Consider the following 22,640-nt stretch of genomic DNA (forward strand, 5'->3'; position numbering starts at 1 on the left):
CAACTGGGAGAACTATGAAGTTGACAGTATTTACTTTTGCTATTAGTGCAATGTCTCAGTAGTTACATTTTGTCTAAATTTTTCACTACAAATGGCTGGTACCTAATCAACACATAGCCAAGGGTATTTGAAAAAAAAATTGAATATTGGTCACATCTTGAAATATGTTTCAAAACATGTATCTGTTTTAAATGTATAAGTGGAGTCACATAAAAAGTCAGATACACTTTATGCATTCTAGTTGCTCTAATTAGAAGGATTTATCAAGATAATTTTCATTTCCATTACTGACAACCTCATTTCCTTTCCTACATAGTAATCATAATATACAGTAAATAACTGTTTCTATATAATGAAAGTTATAAATTTCTAATGTAATGTTATGTGAAAATTAAGGCACTTGTAGATTAAGAAAAATATAATGATTTAAAAATAATCACATTGAAAACTACTTTTTAATTATAGCAAAATGTTCTATCTAGGGAAATTTTAGTTGATTACTGCTTATTCACAATCAGAAAAAAATAATTTAAAAAACTTTCTGAAGGAGATTTTGGAACATTCTTGTGCTATTGTTTGTTTCTTTCTTAAATTCTCAGACTTACTCTTCAGGCTCCTCCTTGCTAACTTCCGGTGTCATATACAGATGTGCATGAATTAATATTATTGTTTGTTTAATAGTTTTCTTTATGGATACTGTCACAAGCATTCTGTAGAAATTATATTCCCAATCTCTCAATTGCTATAAGTTGTTGCTTGCAAATAAAAGCCCAGGTCATCTGTAAGGCCAGATATATACAGGTTTTTCCATATCAGCTCATATTGTACACCAACCTTTTGTTATTAGCCTAATACAGTTTCTTTTAGAATCTTAATTGGAATTCATTGTGTTGATGTAACTTTAAGGTTTATTCAGATCTGTTCAATGATCCATGGGTATTGTCAGAGTTTTTCAAAAAAAAAATACCTTTTTAGTTATCTTGGTCAAGAAATCACCTCAAATGAAATCACCTCTTTTCTTTGTAAATAAATATAAATGTAAAATAAAACCACCATTTAAAGTATCATTTGATGGGCAAACAAAGGAAGGTCAGAAGAATCTTCAGTCTTCAGAAGTTGTGGAATAGATTTTGATGCTAAGCATTACCCAGGATCTCTTGCAAAAAGTCCTTGACTGTATGGTTTTGAAACTAAATGGGCTTTAATAGTGAGTTAGTTCCAAGACAAATTCTGCTTGTCTCTATGCCAAGACTGATGGATTGACATTGCTGGTTAATCTTTATTATTTGTTATTCATTTCACTGATATACTATCACCTCCCAGTGGCTTTTAGTCATAAAACAAAGCATAATATAGTTTAAAAGTCACCATACTATTCAACATAAGCCAGAAACAATAATAAAAATTGTAGTACTGGTGGGAGGTTACACCAGTGTTTCTCAACCTTGGCAACTTTTCAGTTGTGTGGACTTCAACTCCCAGAATTCCCCAGACAGTATTCAGTGCTGGCAGTTAAAGTCTCCATATCTTAAAAGTTGTCAAGGTTGAGAAACACTGTTTTATACTTCTATATCAACAGCAGTGATTTCTCAATGTAACTCGGTAATTAAGAAACAACTTTGACTTCTTAAAATCTCTAATGATGGGTAAATTGTGTTCTGTTCTACTAAGTTTCTCTGCCTGTTACTAACACCACAGCACTCCGGAACTGGTGGTTAACTTCTGTAAAGAGAACTTTTCTGGTGTGTTAACTAGGTTGTTTTGCTCTTCGTGTTATTGTCCTTTGTTGTTCTTGGATTGGTGTTACTTTAATGCTTTTATTCGTGCTTTCAATTTCTTGCTTTTCCTTTGTGTTTGACTCTGGTATTTGTGCTTTCCACTTTTACAGGCATGCAGTATGGTGGATATGTTAATAATCAAGCTAGCTCTTCAGCAACTCCCTTGTCATCAAGTTCAGATGATGAGGAAGAGGAGGATGAGGATGAGGAAGCAGGTCTGCTTTAGCTTTGCACCAGTATTTCTAACTTTTCACTTTTGATGGCATTATTCCATTTCTTCAGTGCAAGTAATTCAAACAAACTATCATTTTGGAGCCTAAATAAGATGCATTTAATAGTTGAAAAGATTTAGGGAAATATTTGTACAAAAGATGCTAGGACTTCATTATTGAATTATTTTACATGTTTAGACAGAGGTTAGTCACATGTAATTGAACAGAATTTACTTCAGTATAAGTGGCTATAAAAATGAGCATCTCCTCAAGTACAAATAGATATACACTATTTGATATAATATGTGTAGTTTGGACGTGTTTTCTAAATGTCCTTTCTTCCTTCAGCCTCACTGTAAATACTAAATACACATTGCTTTCCCATTATGGAAACAGCCTTTCCATCTTACTGCAAGGCAAATTTTGCAATATGGCAAATTGTTAACCATTGCCAATACATTCCATTCTGCTTTTCCTGAAAGAGAGACAGTGCCTATCATGTGTAGATTATTTCAGTTTTAATAAATTTAGGCAAGCATCTGAGAAAAATGAACTTGAAGATGCTTGAAATCAAAAGATGATTGACTAAAAGAAGCATATCTACAACATAATTTAAAATACAAAAATACCCTTTTTTAAAACAATTAAAATTTTAAAAACAATTATTTTTTTAATAAACACCTATGCGTAAATGTTTTGTATAGAACACCCCAATATGTATGGCATTATTGCCAACTTAGCATGTAAAAATGTTCTTTCAAGAATATCCTAGAGATTTGGAAATTTCAGTGCAGTTTTTAAGCTAAAGTTGTTTTGTTTTTATTTACATAGGTTTATTCTTTTTCATAATAGAATATAAAAGTTTCTGCACTGTCATTTTCCTTGTTTTATGTAATATAAAATGATGTGAGCCACCAATGCCACATGTTAATATTTAGGGACACTTTTACAAAGTTATATAGTGCAGTTAATCTCCACAACTCATTTAAAAGAATTAAAATTGATATTAATTATTGATCAGCTTGTTTAATATACTCAGTCTTGTGTACATAGTCGATACTAAGAGAGTCAAGCTATTTATAAATCAAAAAGATTATTATGAAATTTCTGTTCCAGCTGCTTTGGTCACCATATTTCTTAGGATTGGTATAGTAATAGGATAGTATTCCATCTTCTATTATTCTGATTATTGAAAGACTGAATAAAAGCACAAATGAATTAGAAAATGTATTCATAATTGAGGTGGGATAGCTGTAAGGTTGTCCTTCCTCAAATATTTTATCCATTTGCTTGCAAAGTTGGAGAATTCAATGCAGTGTAAGAATTTTTCTAGAGTACTACAAAATGTATTGGAGATTTTTTAACTTTGGGAGTCTGCTGAAATACAGAAGTTTATAAATGCTGGAATGTTGATACTGAAACCTAATTTTTAATTTGGTTTTCAGTTTTATCTTTTTGCTGAAACTCATCTGGCAAATGACAGGTAGTATTTACTCACCTTCTACACAGCAGATGTGTAATATCCCAGTATAATAAACAATTGTTATACATTGGACATTGACACTGGCATTTTCTAAATTTCTAGGAAGTAGTAAAGGTCACTTGAATTCAGTAGGACTTACTTCCTGGTAAGTCTTTATAAGAAAGCAACCTTTGAGTTGAATGCTTCTGTCATAATTAGTCAAGTAATATATGTAAATGGTGATTTTAGCACAATCTTTTGAGGCATACAGCCCACCACCTCTTCAGGCATGTGTTTGTGTCAAATTTTCTCTGCATGTTTATACTTCGTTTTGTGGGCCTAATGGTTGGAAGAATATGAAAAGTTCAGATTAATGTTTCGAACATAATCATCCCTGATACTATCTTTTGCACTTTAACAGCACTCACCAAAGAGCACAGTAATGGTTTGTAATAGTCATAAGGCCCCATCCTCTGCCCAAATTTTTCCTTCAACAGAAAAAATCTTTCATTGGATGAAAGAAAATTTTGGAGCCCCTCTGTGTATGCATTGTTTGCTGCACATTTATTGCAACAGAACCCCTGCATGGATTAACACCATTGTGTCTTTGGTTTATAGTTACTAAATATCAAAGAATGTTTGTGTTTGCATTTAATGATATATCCCCATTAAATGTCTATCTCTAAAGGAGGTTATTTGAATATGTATATGAACGTAAGAAAATCTGCACTAAGGGAATCCTTTGCAAAAAGTCCTTGATTATTGTTTCTCTCATAGCTACGCATCTGCAAATGCGTTCAAAACATATATTGTCCTTATTCATCTTTAAAAGTAATTCTTTAACTCAGAAGTTTCTGAATAGGGAGACATAATATATAGATTCTTTCTTAAAACTTATAAAACAACAATAAACATTGCTAACTTTTCAGATTAATGCTTTCTTAATTGGTTCTTACCATGTTAACGTTTTGGTGTACTTGAATAGGTGCTAATATATTTGTTCAGTTGATTTCAGATGTTCTTTAAAAGGAGGTTTTCTAGTAACTTATAAAATTACCAACAGATTGCAATTTCCTATAAGATATTTACAGTTTCATAGCAGATAGTGTTACTCATCTATCCGCATGCAGGTGTTATCAGTTGAATGTTTTCTGTATTTTCTCTCTAGCTATTGACAGCTCTTCCACTACTAGCAGCGCATCTCCTGTTCTCAACAATTATGACGCTCTTGAAGGTGATGGCTATCCAGGTGAATTGTGTTCTGTTTAATAATTAATATTATCAATACTTCTTTTTAAAAACCAACTTACAGTAATAAGGCCATCCACATAGCTGCATCTGGCCAACCTTTACTGAATTAAAAAACAATTAATTATGAATAAAGTTTGTTAATATTTGGTTGGAAGATCATTGGGAAATTCCAGGGCTGCAAGCTAAACTAGGAAGTTAAAAACCTCCCAGAAGAAGAGTGTGTCAAAAAGGCTTTGTATTACTGCCAAATTATATAAATGAAAGTCTCCATGAAGGAGCAAATTATTGAAGGAACTAAGTATGTCGTAAAGATTTTGTCACGTAACTATAATGATGCTAGCTCTAGACATAGAATATTTATGTAACTTTGTCATAGCAGATGAACAGGTATCAGAAATAGAGTCATACTTCTTAGTTTTCTCATCCTCTGCTTATCAGCTGTGCCTACCAGAGAGGGAGAGATTTCTGTTTGTGGGGAGAAAAATAAATAAAAAGCATTTAGATCCACCTTTCTTTATGAGGTTTGCCAGCATTTTATTTTGTCAAAATGATCTGTGTGGTGGCAAATTTAATTCCATTCTTTAAAATCAGCAAAGATGGTCATTTATAAGGCTCCTGGAGTTCATCACTATGAGAAAGAAATCTAGCTTTTTCCTTTCAGATCGAGTTGTATGTCTTAAATGGCCGAAATCAAAGATGTTCATTTATGATATTGTCAAAATAGAACCTCAAATCAAATGCTATGTTCCATTTATACCTTTTCTTTTATCCCATGTAGTTTAAAATAAACCTTGCTTTAAGAATCCTTAGCCGGAACCTTGACACTATAATCCAGTGAAGAGTGAAGATAAATAGGCTGTCATATAAAGTCAACATCAGTTAAATATGGAAAATAATTTGTTCACTTCTTTGGCTGTTTGGTTTGAAATAATTTTAAAATGTGCTAAAAGTATTGTTTGGATAATTTGAAATGTGTTCAATTGGAAAAAGTTATACATAATTTGTTTCATGGGTTTGGAAACAAATTCATTTATTTTTATTTTATTCATTAAAGGATGTAGCCTGTGTAAGTCTAAAGCTTTGCTAATAATGAACATATTTTGTTTCAACATTCGGCTCCGTGTATTTTGATGCTTGCATTTTATAAGAAAGAAAGAAATTGTAACCCTTTTTTTCCTGTTTAGAAACATGTTCTGCAGCAAGCAGCCCACCTCCTATTTCCTCTGTTCCTCAGATGTCTAAAGTTTCCAAGTCATTTGGTTGTGGGTATCCTCCTCTTCAGCCAGGATACCAGAATGTGACACCACCTTTGCCATCCCCTGCCATGCAGCCAAGTAACTCTGGATATAATTCTGGATTTTCGCAGTATCCACAGGTTAGAAATCAGAAAATTCTCCAAAACTTTATGTCCCCGATGAAGCTTGTGACAAATAAATTGAATAAGAAAGAATGTTTCATTATGCACGATTAAAGTTAGAATGTGGATGCTTTGAATTAGAAAATTACTTTCTGTATTTCAGTTAAAGAAAAACTTCCTTCATATTAAATGTATACTTGTATGCTTTTACCTGTATATTTGGACATCATAATCTGCCCCACACTTACTGAAGCAGCTCGCCATAACAAATTTAATGAAGTAAACGAGTTCATAAATAAATGGTTTTGTTTCCCTAGCAAAAGATAGGATTCAAAATGCTTATAGCAAGAGAAAATCTTAATTGAAGCTAGAAAATTCAGTTACCTGCTTTTACCATTCCCGTTATCATCTTATATAGCAGGGGTGTCAAACTGCTGGCCTGCGGGCTGGACGCGTCACATGGAAGCCGCGCCCACCCCATTGCCAGTAATGGCAAAACCGGCCCAATACGTTGCGCGACGTCACATGACGTCACGAGTTTGACATGCCTGTTATATAGTGGAAAAAATGGTTTGGTTTTCTTAGAAACCTAACTGATTTGTAAGAACATTTATTACTATATCTCTAGCTGGATAGTCAGCTAGTTTAAAGAGCATTTATAAAGACAAGATTAAGCATAATCTTGCTTAACAGTAGTTCCCTCTAATTATTTTCCTTAGAACTCTTCCACTTAAATGGTTCACTGTCTGATTAACAAGTGATCAATAAAAAATAAAGCAGTCGTAATCCACCAATTTAGAATCTAAAAGGACTGTGTAAGAATGGAAGCAATGAATATGGGTCATTTCTTAAAGTGATTTTGTAATTTTTATAATGGACAGTTGAACACTTAAAAAATGAGAAGGAGCTGATATTTCAACAAAATTGATAGAATGGCTCCACTGTTTTATGGGAGAAAGTTAGTGGGGGCTAATACATAAATTGATTTGGATCCTTAATCAGCCTAAACTGCACATTAGACTGCAGTTTAAAGACTTCTTGTCTTTTGTCAGAGGTATTTATATGGTGTCTGAATTGTACAATAGAATGTAACTTAAATTCTTTTCTTTTAGATAAATGAAAATTATTTGCTTTAAGTACTTCAGATAAACTTACTGCAATTCATATAGAACATTCACATTGCATACAAAATATTTTTGTCGCATTTCTCTTAAATACTGCACCTTAGGCTTAGGAGGCCCGTTGAAAACGACTTGGAATAAAAAAAAAATAGTGCACAATTCAATCTGCAGCATCCTTAAATTCATATTGCACTGTATGCATGTTTTGTTATATTCAGTAGTATTTAATTACCCACAAGATAGGCAAGTTTGTAACTTGTTAATATAAAGCATTTTTTTCGGGTTGTGTTTTAGATGATCTAAGAAAGGGTAGGGGGTGTCAATCACCTCTAAATATTTATTCAGAAACAGAAAACTATACAAATTGTGAAGGTGAAAATGTTTGTTAGTAGATCTGTGCAAGTCTAATTTACATGTGTATGAATTTGAAAGGAGGTAGGGAAAAATGGCTTATAGGCTGACGGAGATGTACTTGTAGAAGTTGGTAAAAGGTAGCTGACCTCTGGCAGGCGTCCATAATCCCACCGCCACCACTGCTATCACCACCAGGTTTTCATTTGGATTTGAAAATTGGGCACGGTTGGGACAGAATGTTTATCCATCTGACTTTTGATACCGGATTGCTTTTGCTCCCTCTCACTTTTTATTTTACTCAGCAGCTGGTGAACAGCTGTTATGAAGAGGACATTTTGCTTTAAAAGAGATAGGGAGGGGGAAAATGAGCTTCCACTCGGTTCTATTTTAAAGTGGTCTTCTGAATCCAACCAAATTGGGATGGAAAATTAAGTGCTGTGACATAGGGAATAGGAGTTGAAGTCCCTGGGAAATATTACTGGGGGAAGATTAAACAAATTCTGATCAAGACATTAATTTTTAGCCACGTTGAATGGCTAATTTTTAATACTTTTTAAAAATGTCTTTTTTCCAGGTGTATCCCACCATGAATCAACTATCAGCTAGTTTGGGAGGACTTGGTATACAGCAGCCAGAGAGTCTGAGACCAGTGAATCTTATTCAGGAAAGAAATATTCTACCTATTGCTCCAGTTTCACCTCCTTCGCCTAATCTGAACTCTGATCTGAAAAAAATGAACTGCAGCCCAGAGTAGGTATAATATGACATATATTTTTTTGCGTGTCTGCAGTTTAATTTCTCTGAAAAACTGGCCTTAGAATGTGTCTGGTTCCATTTTTCAACAAAAGAAATTCAGTCATTGTATGGATATCTTGGACATTTGCAGAGAGGCAAATGATGAGATTTGTTTGACTACATAATCAAATACCACAAGTTGCATCAGGTGTTAAGACAACTCCAGAAGGGTAGTATTTGCATAATGACATCACTGCACACATGTCATTTTCACATTGTCATGGTTTTCTGTGGTTGCCATTGATATGTACCAAGTCACTTTGAAAACTGTTCTGAAAACATGTGATTAAAAGGAATTAAGAAGACTTCTTTTTAGTCTTTCCACATTTTATTCTGGAATGCTGTAGAATGACAAATAGTGAAGTCAGATATGAAGCTAGTACATGTGAAGGGAAACAGGAATATTAATTTTTATTGTTATCTATTTCCAGATAAGTATTGATATCAACAGGTCAAATATGTTAATGGGTTTAATTTCAAAATGTAGAACTTTATCTAAGCAAAGAAGAATTTAGTACACATATTTTGGTTGGATGAAAGTACAAAGCTTCCCAGTGCCACTTGTAATTGCTTGATCCATTAAGGGGGGAGTCCTTTCTAAGTTTTTTTTCTCTACCATTAAGCTACTGGGGCTCCTTCCTTTCTTGTCTGATTGCCCTTTCCCTAAGGTCATTCCCACATTTCTTTACAGCCGTCCTCCCATGACGAAGGCAGTAATTCCAATTTGAGTGTTCTGGACATTCAGCTCCTGCTCAAGCAGCATTGGATACTATGGCGAGCGGACCCTCTCCCACCTTTCAATAGACATATCTGACTTCCTTAAAGCCTAAATTTATTGATTGGCAAGATAAGACATATATTTCTCTATTCCACATTTCTTGTATATGTTGTAATTTATTTTTGTATTTTAAAACATTTGTTCTAGTAATAAATTGTCTTGTTTAGCCTCAGTAGGCCTTCTCCTATACCAATGTTTCTCAACCTTGGCAACTTTACGATGTGTGGACTTCAACTCCCAGAATTCTCCAGCTAGCGTTGCTAGCTGGAGAATTCTGGGAGTTGAAGTCCACACATTGTAAAGTTGCCAAGGTTGAGAAACACTGTCCTATACATTCAGTGAGTTTTCAGGCCACAAGAGCAGTGAATATACAATACACGATTTTGGATTGTCTAGGATCTTTGGCAAACTCTGTAATGTGTCTCTTGAACATTTAGGATTTTTTTCTATAGAACAATCAGTAGTATTGTTCAAAATAATTGAAATGTGTGTTTGTGATTTTTCTGTAGCTCATTTCGATGCACTTTGACAAATATTCCTCAGACTCAGGCACTGTTGAACAAAGCAAAACTTCCCTTGGGGTTGCTTCTACACCCTTTCAGAGATCTAACGGTAAAACAACTTTTTATTGCCACAAGATTTTATTTATCTAAACTTGAATAAGGTTATCATGTTTTTGATTTATATATTACAGAAGTACATAAATTTTATGTTAGTACAGTAATAGTTTTTAAGTGATGGGAGCTGTAAATTGTGTTGGCTGTTAATGGGTCAGATAACTAAACAAAAATATAGCACTGAAAATTGGGAAAATATTTTCAAGATAATATTGACATTTACCGATTTAAATATATTTACTTGAATTCAGTGATTTTCAGTAAACCTTGAAAAATTAATTTACAGTGTTAGTTTGTATAGTATTACCTTCTATGGCTGGGCTCTCCAGCTTACTAATTGTTACTTTACTATAGAAGAATACTTGTTTCTAGTACTTAATCTCTGAGCAGTGCATAATCAACTTACATTTGTTGCTGGCAATTTAAATTGCTGTAAGATAAAAAAAACTTACAAAAACGGTTTCTCTCAAATCAATTCTAGAATTTTGTTGCTTTTTTAGCAATTGCCTGTGATAACATCAAACACCATTGTGAGGTGTAGATCCTGCAGAACCTACATCAATCCTTTTGTGTCTTTTATTGACCAAAGGAGATGGAAATGTAATCTGTGCTACAGAGTTAATGATGGTAAGTATTAATCCTTCTTCAATATATCCAATGCCTCCAGAGTTTCCAAGGTTATTTGTGGGATCATCTTTGTGTGATTTTGAGATCTTCTTCTGAGAGAAGGATGTCTATTGATGGCAGATCAGGTGGCAGTCAGAAAAGAGGAGCAAACCATAGATGGTTGGAAAAGATGACTAAAATACAGATAGAATTTAAACCAGAATTGTTTTTGTTAGGAATACTAGGAGCCAAGTATGAGAAGGAGAAGGAATATTTAATATTGCATATATTGACAGCAGCAAGAATAGCATTTGCCCAATATTGGAGAAAATGAAAACTTACCATCTGAAGAGATCTTAATTAAGAAAATTTTAGAATGTGCAGAAATGGACAGATTGACTTTAGAGATTAAAGAGAAAGAAGATTCAGTTTATTTTAAAACATGGGATAATTTTTACCAATGGTTAGGAAAATGAACTAGTGAGAAATGAATGTGATATGTTATCATGAATATATACTAGTAAGATGAATGATATGCATTGACTAACTGATACTGTTTATGACTAGCGTTTTTCATATTCATTATAGCTATTTACTATTATATTAGTGTTATTGAACATATGTACCCAGACAATAGTCTGTTTGCTAAAGCTTGAAAATGTTAATGGGGGCAACCCCATTGTTTTTCCCATCCCTGTCCCAATCCTGATCCCCACCCCGAACCTCAATTCCTATACTCGCCCCATCCCTTCCCATACCTTATAAAACTCAATAAAACTTTAAAAAAGAAAAGAGGAGCAAAGATTCTTCTGTACCATCACTTTCAGTACTTGCTGCTGTAGCAGAAAGCAAGAATGAAGGAAAAAGAAGACAACAACATGTTGAATGTGTTTTAATTAGTTAAGATTTTTTTTGCTTATATAGTACCCCTCCTGCTGTTCAGCAATCTGCCAGCTGAGTTGTTGGAAATTATCCTGTAGTTGATGGTAAGAAGCTTCAGATGATTGCTCTAGGCCAGTGGTTTGCAACCTGTGGTCTATGGACGCTGGGGAGGAATCACGATGTCACGGGGGGGTCCATGAAGGCTTGAAGAAATGTTATGATTTAAATCTAAAATTAAGTCTTGGTGGTCTGTGGCCACAAATGTATTTAAAGGGGGTCCATGATGAAAAAAAAGGTTGAGAACCACTGTTCTGGGCAATGTAAGTATATATTCCACAGAAGCTTGGAACTTCAGTTAAAACAGTAAAGCTGACCTGCTTTGTCATCAGCTCAAAATATGTCATAGGATAAAGATTCTGGATATGATCTTCCCAATCTGGCAGGAGAATGTGATTCAAAAGTATGTGCAGATATCCTATTCATCTTTTCAACTAATCTTGAGGAGGGCATTGATAATCTGAATGAGTGCTTGGGCAGAACATTGGTGTGGATTAGGCACAATAAAGTGAGAGCCAGATGAGATAGGTATTCTGGTAGTATATCTAGGGTAGCATAAATGTGATTTTTCTGGGTAGAAATCGCTTGCTAAACTACAGATGTGGAGTACTTGAGTTCATCATTGCATTGGAGGCCCAATTGACTCTAGTAGCCTGGAGTGCCTTTGTGTATTTGTCTATCCATTCTATTTGTATGCTGGCTGTTCTCAAATAAGAACTTAAATTGCTGTTCATAACCCTACCTGAACAGAGATAATCTTGTAATTATTCATTCTAAAACAGGGGTAGGCAACCTTTGCTCTTTTATGACTCGTGGACTTCAACTCCCAGAATTCCTGAGCCAGCCATGCTGAGGGGAAAGGCAGAGTTTCCAAGCTGAGCCATGCTGGCTCAGGAATTCTGGGAGTTGAAGTCCACGAGTCATAAAAGAGCCAAGGTTGCCTACCCCTGTTCTAAAGTAACCTTCCTTTTGGATCATATCATTTATCCCTAGTTATTGGAAGAATGTTATCTGAGCTCCTCCTGCAGTTGTGCTTATTAAATGAGATGGGGCAAGTGGCTTAGTTGTGCCTTTCATAGATAAACTAACCCGATACTAATGTTCCAACTTTCTCAAGTCAGTAGTATCAAAAAATCTTTTTCCAGATATTGTAACAATTGTTCTCTATGTTTTTAGATTTATGCACTGTTGCATTCTTCTATTTGGTTTGTTATACTGATTTCTTCATTTTTTAACTTTATTAGTAGCTACAGTAGTGGCCAAAATTGTGGAAACCTTTTGGGAAAAGTACATTTGGGATTTGATGGCTAATAACACCACTGTTTTGGAGTAGTACCATAAAATTATATATCAATGGAAAGATAATTTAATCAAGAATGTAAGGCAACAAAGTTTGTTCAATTATATGTATTCTATTAAAAGTTATAGCCAAATAACCAGAAAAAGGAAGCACTGCTTGCTTAGGTTGATATCAGGTAGCTTTCCTTCATCTGATTGTAGCCAATGAGCATGAGTGTTTAGAGAGCCAATCAGGTGTCATCTTGTTTTGGCAATGAGCCAATCAGATCACAGTAGGATTCAGTTATTGATGTCATGTATTGAAGCTGAGCGGAAGACATTTGTCAGTGTGTTATGTGATCGCTATCAAGTTGGTTGGGTTTTTTTGTGTTCTTTCATTTAGTGAGCTTGTAAAACGTAATAAAATTAAAGTAATGGTGCAAAGAGTTGACTGGTCGCCCAGAAAGTGATGCAAAATAGTATTATTAAGTGAACAAGGCTACAGTTATAAAGAAATTAGAAGAAAAATTGGTGGAAACTTAACCAAAGGTGGCATTTCTAAGTTTTTGAAGAGGTATAAGGAGACTCAGTCACTACAAAACCACACTGGTAAAGGCAGGAAAAGATGCACAACAGCAAGAGATGATAGAAGAATTAAGAGACTGTGCCTACGTGACAGAAGAAAATCATCTGGGTGTATACAAAATGAAATGGTACAATGCAATGTGAAGTTGAGTGCAAGGACTGTTCGGTGCAGACTGCAGGAATTTGGCCTAAAATCTAGAATTCCACGAAAAAAGCCACTTTTATCTCTCAAACAAAGGTTGAAAAGACTAAACTGGGCTAAAACCCATGTTACCTGGACAGAGGAACAATGGGACAGTGTTATTTGGAGTGAGCAGAATTTATGTGATTAATGGGAATATAAATAGCCAAAAATACATTAATGAAATACTTGAGCCCAAACTGAAGCCTTCCGCACATGATCTTTCTCAAGACAAGGAAGCATTTATATTTCAACAGGATTCAGCTCTATGTCATGTTGCTGCTGTGTGCAAAAAGTGGTTTCAAGATAATCATATTCCACTGCTGAAATGGCCTGGGAATAGCCCAGACTTTAACCTAATTGAAAATCTATGGAGCCGACTAAAGAAACTTGTTAGTCAGAAGCGACCCAGCAATAAAACCCAGTTAATAGAAGCAATCATTCAATCTTGGTTTCACATTATAACAGGTGCAGAACTAAAGGACATGGTTCACTCCATGGGAAGACGTTGTAAGGCCATGATTTATGCTAAAGGTTACCCAACTAAGTATTAACTGACATGGTGATAATTTTTGTATATCTCATTTTTTCTACGTGTTTCAATTTTCTTCTTTATAACTGCTATTCTAATAGCAAATTCTTCATAAAAGTTATTGCGTTACATTCTTGATTAAATTATCTTTCCATTGATATATACTTTTATGGTACTACTCCAAAAGAAAGTGGTATTATTAGCCATCAAACCTCAAATGTACACTTTTCCCAAAAGGTTTCCACAATTTTGGCCACTACTGTATATGAAAAACTAAGGTACTTCAGTGGCTTAAATGAAATACATTTATTTTATAATTTAGTTCCTGAAGAATTTATGTACAATCCTCTAACAAGATCTTATGGAGAGCCTCATAAGCGTCCGGAGGTCCAAAATTCTACCGTGGAGTTCATTGCTTCTTCAGACTACATGGTAAGTTTATAGTTTGAAAAATGAGGGCTACAGAAATGGCAAACCTGTTTAAGGCTATAACAGATTTAATAAGTACATTAGTAAAAATCAATCTTATCTTACAGCTTCGTCCTCCTCAACCCGCAGTATATTTATTTGTGTTTGATGTGTCCCATAATGCAATAGAAGCTGGATACTTAGAAGTTGTGTGTCAGTCTTTGCTGGAAAACTTAGACAAGTAAGAACTTTTTGTATTTGTTGGACATAATAATACTTTTTAAAGCATAAGGAAGATTGGATGGAACGTGTGTTTTTTTCCTCTTGAAATGAAGTGTCTAATGACAATGTGACCTCCAAGTAGATGTTAGACTGAACTCCTGGGTGAGAGTGTACTATAGGACATTCTTTAGCATCATGCTCAGCCCTATGTTTAATGAAGAACTAGGCACTGGGAGCTTAAACTTCCCCTTACCTTTTTTCCATATCTTACCCCAGCACAATTAGCTGCAATTTGAGAGAGTTAGTTTTCTAATTATCAAACAAGTAGAAGGTGGTGGTGGGAAAATATTTGAACCAACTATGTTCAGGCTTCATTCATAATAATGTGCTAGATAGTGTTAATTGGGAGAATATTATTTTCTAAGATAAATTAATGATCACTTATTAGCATTAAAAACTCTAGAATATATCTCTGTACTGTAGGGACATATTTGTTTTTGTTTTATTTTAATACTAAAGGTTGCCTGGAGATTCAAGAACAAAAATTGGCTTCATAACATTTGATAGCACCGTTCAATTCTACAATTTGCAGGAAGGATTATCACAGCCTCAGATGCTCATTGTTTCAGAAATTGATGGTAAGATTATCTGAACAGTTGGAAGAATAAAAATGAGAAAAAGTAACACAGAATTCAGTATGAGTTAATTCACTTTAAGATGTTACAGAATAATACAACTGTGTAGAAAATACTATTTCAGTTGTACTAGTTTGATCATAATGGAATTGAATGTTTTCTTTTCACAATTCATGTTTGCAAGTTAATTTAAAAACCAGGCAGGACAGACTAGGATAGTTTAGAAATAACGTATTCCGAAATGTAATTCAGTTGTAGAGGTGCAGTACATTTGTATCTGACCATTTTTGCTATTTTACTAAATTTTTAAAATTATATTACATTAACATAAGAAATCAAAAGTGAAACATGTATTCTCCATAGATGTTTTCCTGCCTATGCCTGATTGTCTACTTGCCAATCTGCATGAAAGTAAAGAGGTAAGAAAATATAATAGCATTTACAACAATAAATGTTAAACTGAAAATATTCCAGGTGGCTTCTTTGCTTTTGATTAAATTAATTTAGCATATTAGTATTGATAATAAGATGGTATCTTTAAAAGACCTGCATCTTTCCAACCATATTTTCATCTTCATCTTAGAATATACATTTTGGCTTTGCTTTCTACGATTCTGTATGGTTTAGAGAATCAGATTTGATCAGATAAAACAAGACATTTGCTATGTTCAGAGCTTGATTTAAAATAGTTCAGAGCTTGATTTAAAAAGGAAAGACTAGCTGGCATAGCACAGATGAAATTTATACAGATAGGTCAGTGTGCCCTGGAGGAAGCACCACAGGGCTGTGTGTGCGCATGTGAGTGTGTGAGTGTGTTCTGCTCTTAGGAATCTTGGATTTCATTTAGAAAAATCAGATTCATAGATCACAGCTGAAAATGGACTCCTTAGAAATCTAGAGTTGTATTGAATAATATGCTTTAAAAATATTGCTGAGATTTCAGCGTTCTTGCTCATTTTATTTTCCAGCTAATTAAAGACTTACTGAATGCACTACCAAATATGTTTACCTACACAAGAGAAACACACAGTGCATTAGGTCCAGCTCTTCAAGCGGCCTTTAAACTGATGTCTCCAACTGGTGGGCGTGTATCTGTGTTTCAGACACAGTTGCCTTCTGTGGGCACAGGATACCTACAATCCCGGGAAGATCCTAATCAAAGATCAAGCACCAAGGTATTTGTTTCAGATAAGGAATTAATTAGACAGGCTGGAAGCATGTGACACAGTCATTGAGAATCTCCATATTCATTCTGACAAACCAAATGTTGAGTGTTCAAACTGTGTGTGATGCTTGATGAAATACTGGAATCTGTGAATGTAGTCCTTGCCTTCTTATTTTAGCGGAAATGGAAATGGAGTGCCTGCGCTTGCCCGCTGCTCGCACAACTGGGGATGCGCACATGCGCTCACCCCCACTTTTGCAGCCTGGTCAGAAACAGCTCCTGGCCGTGGGCCGTGATCCGGGGGTTGGGAACCCATGATGTAATATAAGTAACAGATTTAATACCTAGGATAAGCCCTTAGTAAGAATTTCCACTGTTGCTTTGCTAGACCTAAATGCAAAGTTCTCTCATTCAGTGGAGAACTTGTCTCAATAATAAGTTCTAATTATTAGAAGATAAAAATAAACATTTTTTTCTATCAGGAAATGTAATAGATTATACTTTATTTATTTTTAATGTTATATTTCTGTAGATTAATATATAGCTTCAGCTATTGCATGGCTTAATATTTAATATATACATAACAATCAGATGTTAACAGTGTATTTAATTTGCAGATAGCTTAGACAAACACAATTTTATTCTATTGCATCAATAATCTTCCTGTTTTGTTGTTATTTTAGGTTGTTCAACATCTTGGACCTGCAACAGATTTTTATAAAAAGTTGGCACTAGATTGTTCAGGACAGCAGACAGCTGTGGATTTGTTCCTCTTAAGTTCACAGTATTCTGATTTGGCTTCTCTCGGTAAGGATTATCAACTTGCAGTTACTCCACAGTTTAAGGCTTTGAGAAACTTTTGGTGTTAATTTGTCAAAAAAATTTATAAAGTTCCAAAACAGGTTTGCTCAGATATATGCATTGAAAGAAGATATTTAATACTTCACACACAAAAATTGAAATATTGTAAGGGATGCTGACTTATGTCTGCTGATTATCTCACACACCTGATCGGGCTCATGTAATGATTCTGCAAGCTTGTTGTGAAATGTACAAAGGAAGCCTACTGTGTAAACTATTTCTAGGAAAAAAGACAGTGTATAAATGTCATAAGTAATTGGAATAAAGAAAAACACCTATGAAGCTGTTACTGTACTTTACAATTGTTACTTATGTTGATAGAATAATCAGGTTAAGCAGGTATTGATTACAGGTTACTTTGGATCTGGCCTGAGCGTGCTTTCCTGTACCTAGCAGTGATGTCTTAAAAAGATTAACTTTCCTTGAGACTGGGGTTCTTTCAGAACCTGCAATAGATACAACCAGTCCATTCCACTTCTGGAACAGCTTCCTCACTTAGATCCAAGGACTGCACACTGCTGGTATCTAATGTGTATAGTAATACTTCAGATTTTTTTTTTAAGTACAAAGGAAAAATGCATTATGAAATGTCTAAAGAGATGGTACAAGAATTAAAATAGGCACCACTGATATCATCTTTATGCAGTTCATTCCTTGCAACAGTTTTTAACTGTGATTTCATATGTTATATCAAAAGTCTTCACCTGATTTTCTTCAGAAAAAGGCTTGCATTGTTAAGAACACTATCAGATGCTAAAGAACTTCCTACAAATATTAGAAAATGATTATGTTCTGTTTTCCAGATGATGAATATTTAAAAATAGAAAATGGGTTGCCTGAATTGACTGGATATTAACCATTTTTTCATCTTCCCATAAAGCTTGCATGTCCAAATATTCAGCTGGAGGCATCTATTATTACCCATCTTTCCATCATATCCACAACCCTCTTCAAACAGAAAAACTGCAAAAAGATCTTAAAAGATACCTTACACGAAAGATTGGATTTGAAGCTGTAATGAGAATAAGATGTACAAAAGGTATAGATTTTGAAATGAATTTAGTTGGAATATGCCAATATCATTCAGAGTGTGTATTTAAAAAATGATATAGAGTCACTCAGAAAAATTAATTCCATAAGCTGGAACTGAGTGCTTTTGCAGGAGTTCAGGGTTATTCCATCACTTCTGCAAAAGAAGGCTTATGGAGGTTGGTGCCTCCTTACCTTGATTATGATGATTTTTCTCCTAATTGAACTGTATTTACTGTAGGTAGTATTTTTTCCGACTTAAAATAATACATGCATTATGTTAGCTACTTTTTCAAGTAGCATGCTTCTTCATTTTTAGTTGTTCGGAAACAAGGCAAAAGTTTATGAAATTTGCTGGCAGATTTTTTGGGATGGGGGTGAAGCCCACACTTACTATTTTGCACCATTTTTCCCACTACTGTTCCCAGTTTCTTCAATTCATTGTAAATTCTTTTCTCTCATGCCTGGGGTGGATTGGGGGGAAACAGAGGAAACAAATTTGTTAAGTTGCCCAAATGTTTCCTATCCTCAGTACATATTCTGTCTTCAAATGTGACTGTTGTAGTCTGCAGTTTTCTAGAGAGAAAAAGTACCATTAAACTCACTTAATATGACAATGTTAATAGGTATATTTATCATCAGCCTTTGTTACTGGAATGTTAACTGAAAATTTTGCTTTTTTTCTTCTAGGGCTTTCCATTCATACTTTTCATGGTAACTTTTTTGTGCGATCTACTGATTTGTTGTCACTTGCAAATGTAAATCCTGATGCTGGATTTGCAGTGCAGATGTCCATTGAAGAAAACCTCACAGATACATCACTAGTTTGTTTTCAGACAGCACTTTTGTATACTTCCAGCAAAGGTAATTTTAGAAAAGCATAATAATTGTTTCTAATATCTTTTCTATAGAAAAATAAAAAAATAAAGGATGATGGCTTAAAAACAAGTGTTCCCTTTGATTTGAAGTAGCTGACATATTGCCCTTATGTGACTTGTAAATGTATATTAAAAATTGGATCAAAAATAAACATTGCATATTTATCACTATGTGGTTGATTCTAATACAGGTGAACGGAGAATTAGGGTGCATACACTTTGTTTGCCTGTAGTGACTTCCTTGTTGGATGTTTATGCTGGAGCAGATGTACAAGCAATTATATGCCTCCTAGCTAATATGGGTAAGTTGAAAATAAATTTTTTTTTGTAGTTAAAAGTACATACATCGAGATGTTTAGGCAGTGGGAATGCACCCTTTTTCTGCTCAGCCATGGGATTACAGGGGCTGTAGTCAGTGATATTATGATCACTATATACTGTACATCAGAGAGAAATAAACCCAATTTTGGGAGTGGATGGGGAACAGGCTGATATTGAGAACTGCTATAAGTGCCCTAAACATCCGGCATGGTTAGAAAATTCATTTTATTCCTTAGTCCTGGGTACAACTTCTTCCACCACCCAGGTGTTCCATCTGGGGATGGAAATTTGTTGATGTGGGCAGCTTTAGATATAATAAATAAAAAAATACCACTACTTGAAACTATAAGAGAACTTTTAATATTTAGTTTGCAATTAGAGAATAACTTGGTAACTGTTTATTAATTTCTCGTCATCTTGAATGTGTGTAGTAACACAGTTACTGTAAATGCATACAGAACAGATCCAGTGAGTACAACATGCTAAACAATTACTTTATTAATGGCAACATACTCAATTGATACAGAGCAGGGGTGTCAAACTGCCGGCCCGCAGCCCGGGTGCTTCATGCCGAAACTGCACCCACCCCATTGCTGGCAAGGGAAAAAAAGTTGCAATACGTCACGACATGGCACATGACGTTGCGAGTTTGACACCCTGATATAGAGCTTATAACTTCAAATTTTATTTTACAGCTGCTACGTAAGATAAAAAATACATTACAATTTATTGTTTGTAGACCTTTTTCTTCTCTCTAAAAGGGTTTTAGGTAAATATGAGATATGAGATATCCTTTAATGCAATATAATTTAGTCTTGTTTGCTGTATTCTGGATCAATTGGATGTTTTCAAAGCTATCTAGCAAAATGAAAATGTGCCAGCAGATTGTACTGGTATACTTTCATTGCCTCTTTAAATGTGGTTCCTTCATAATATTTGCTACTACTTCATTTTCCACAGCTGTGGATCGATCTGTTTCATCAAGTTTGTCAGATGCTAGAGATGCTTTAGCCAACGCTGTCGTAGATTCGCTGTCTGCATATATGTCAACAGCATCAAACCTCCAACAATCTTCTTTGATTGCTCCATATTCTCTCAGACTGTTTCCTCTGTATATTTTGGCTCTTTTTAAACAGGTATAAATAGCAATTCAAAAGAAGTAAATGTTAAAATCTGTTTTGATTACAGAAATTTGATGACTTATAGAAATGCATAGGTTGAATACCATATCTTTGTAATTTTAGTGGGCTTTTTTGTAACGTAGAACGAATAACATCATCAATTTGCTTAGTTTTCATACTCTCTAAAGATATATAAAAATACTATTGTTACTCATCAAGACTGTACCTGTAATCAATATTTACACTGTTTTATAATAACAGCTAAGAGATATTCAAAAGTTTGTGATATATATCTGCAACTTAAGTGGGAAAATATTCTGCCAGGCAGTTACTCATTTAGGTGTTCTTAGCTAATCTTACAATAAAAACACAATATTTTTCTTCTCATATTTTTTTTTACAGAAAGCTTTTAGAACAGGCACAAGTACACGTCTGGATGATCGCATATATGCTATGTGCCAAATAAAAAGTCAGCCTCTGATTCATTTGATGAAGATTGTCTACCCCAGTTTATATAGGATAGACAAGCTTACCGATGAGGTATATTTGTATGTGTGTGTATATATGTATACATAATGTATAATTGTAATCTCTGCTAAACAGGTGGTCTGCCCACTGCTATCTTTATTTTAGTAGCATCTTGAACAGCTGCATACACATCTGTTGCTCCACTGTGTCGTTAATAAACTAGCTAATTTTTCACCTAGTCTTGAAAGGCTTGCATTGACTCTTAGTGTATTTTGTAGCACAACTCAAAACACTAGTTTCAAACTTAAAAGTTGTTTCTAGTGTACAAACTAGATTTTTTTAAAAATTAGGATTATGATTGAAACAAAAAAAAATGTATTTTACTTTCTGCTCAGAATAAAACAGCCACACAACGTTGAGTTGTCTGTATTACAGTAGAAGAAGCTTTAAATTATTTGAGTGGTGTGTATTTGAAGAAAAAAAATATGTAGAACATTTCCAATATATTAGCCGTAGGAAAAAATAGAAACTCAAAACAAGTTCCTTCTTCCTCTTTTGTTTTCTTTATTTGAGGGCCCCAAAAGTAGGCAAGCATTTGTTGCTACCAGCCTTTCAACCTGTGGGAAATTGGCCTCCATGTTAAATTAAAATCCTATAGGAAACAGTGGAAACACAGATCGCTCACCAACAAACAACCCTGTAAGAATCAATTAACAAAAAAGATCTTGGGATTCTTTATTCAGTAAAGTATCATTTTTAATTATTGAAATAAATCCCAAAGAACTCAGTCAACACTAGTTGACTAGAAAGACTAGAAAGAAAGAGGTAATCTCATTAATATTCCTCATTTAGAATTTAACAATATATTTATGCCAGAAAATAAATCAGGCAGGCAAGCAAGCATAAATTTTACTGCTTCTTCTTTTTTAAATGCTTAAGAAATGAAAATGCCTTGCAGTAATAAGTACAACACTATAACATAATAACAAAAAACACCACTACAGTTGTTGTCCGTTGCAAAGGATCAGGACCATATGTCAAGTTGCAGCACAGAAGATTTATTCAACCCCATACACAAGAATCTAGTCAACTAATGGTCAGCACTAAATTGGTGCTAGATAAGAGTTGAAGGAATTTAAGGGGGGGGGGGGCTGGACTAGAATTGTTTGTGGCAATGTAAGGACTCTAAGCTGATAACACATTTAATTCCACTCCCTTCCCCACCTCTGCTGGCTCTTCTCCCGCAGTTGCTGCCTAATGCTTTACAACTAGCAAACAGTAAAATGGGTTCTGAGGTTCATCAATGCAAAAAAAAAATCAACCATACAAAAGCTGAGCATGGGTTAAAAAGTAAAATGTTGTGCTGTTTTTTGCAGGGAGGGGACTTGGGATGAGCACGCATTGCCCCAGTACTGAATAATTACAGTGGGATTGAATTATATTGTGAGTTTAATTGTATTGTCCTATAGGGTGCAATACATGTCAGTGACAGAGTTGTACCTCAGCCCCCTCTTCAGCGACTGTCTGCTGAGAAGTTGACAAGGGAAGGAGCTTTTCTTATGGATTGTGGCTCGGTGAGTTGCCCGTTTTAAACTTTGTTTTTTATTTGTTTGATACAGCAGTTTCCTGTGCTTGTCTCCTCATTGTATTGTGTCTTTAAAACAATTTTAAGGATTATTTTATCCC

The 22,640-nt window shown here is 34.6% G+C and overlaps 1 protein-coding gene across 1 annotated transcript in view; it reads left to right on the forward strand.

Annotated features, from left to right (window-relative positions):
- Positions 1-22,640, forward strand: part of SEC24B (SEC24 homolog B, COPII coat complex component) — a 33,175-nt gene that overhangs the window by 6,230 nt on the left and 4,305 nt on the right. The window contains exons 3-20 of the mRNA XM_015811099.1: positions 1,889-1,993; positions 4,621-4,701; positions 5,888-6,078; positions 8,110-8,285; positions 9,618-9,720; positions 10,226-10,352; positions 14,169-14,278; positions 14,383-14,495; positions 14,996-15,114; positions 15,475-15,530; positions 16,080-16,286; positions 16,960-17,083; positions 18,018-18,176; positions 18,857-19,030; positions 19,236-19,346; positions 20,326-20,501; positions 20,889-21,026; positions 22,424-22,528. Of these exons, the coding sequence (XP_015666585.1) occupies positions 1,889-1,993; positions 4,621-4,701; positions 5,888-6,078; positions 8,110-8,285; positions 9,618-9,720; positions 10,226-10,352; positions 14,169-14,278; positions 14,383-14,495; positions 14,996-15,114; positions 15,475-15,530; positions 16,080-16,286; positions 16,960-17,083; positions 18,018-18,176; positions 18,857-19,030; positions 19,236-19,346; positions 20,326-20,501; positions 20,889-21,026; positions 22,424-22,528 (2,375 nt within the window). The remainder of the gene's footprint in view (positions 1-1,888; positions 1,994-4,620; positions 4,702-5,887; positions 6,079-8,109; positions 8,286-9,617; positions 9,721-10,225; positions 10,353-14,168; positions 14,279-14,382; positions 14,496-14,995; positions 15,115-15,474; positions 15,531-16,079; positions 16,287-16,959; positions 17,084-18,017; positions 18,177-18,856; positions 19,031-19,235; positions 19,347-20,325; positions 20,502-20,888; positions 21,027-22,423; positions 22,529-22,640) is intronic.

Source organism: Protobothrops mucrosquamatus, unplaced genomic scaffold, assembly GCF_001527695.2.
Source record: "Protobothrops mucrosquamatus isolate PMUCROS unplaced genomic scaffold, P.Mucros_1.0 scaffold_4, whole genome shotgun sequence".
Classification (NCBI taxonomy): Eukaryota; Metazoa; Chordata; class Lepidosauria; order Squamata; family Viperidae; genus Protobothrops; species Protobothrops mucrosquamatus.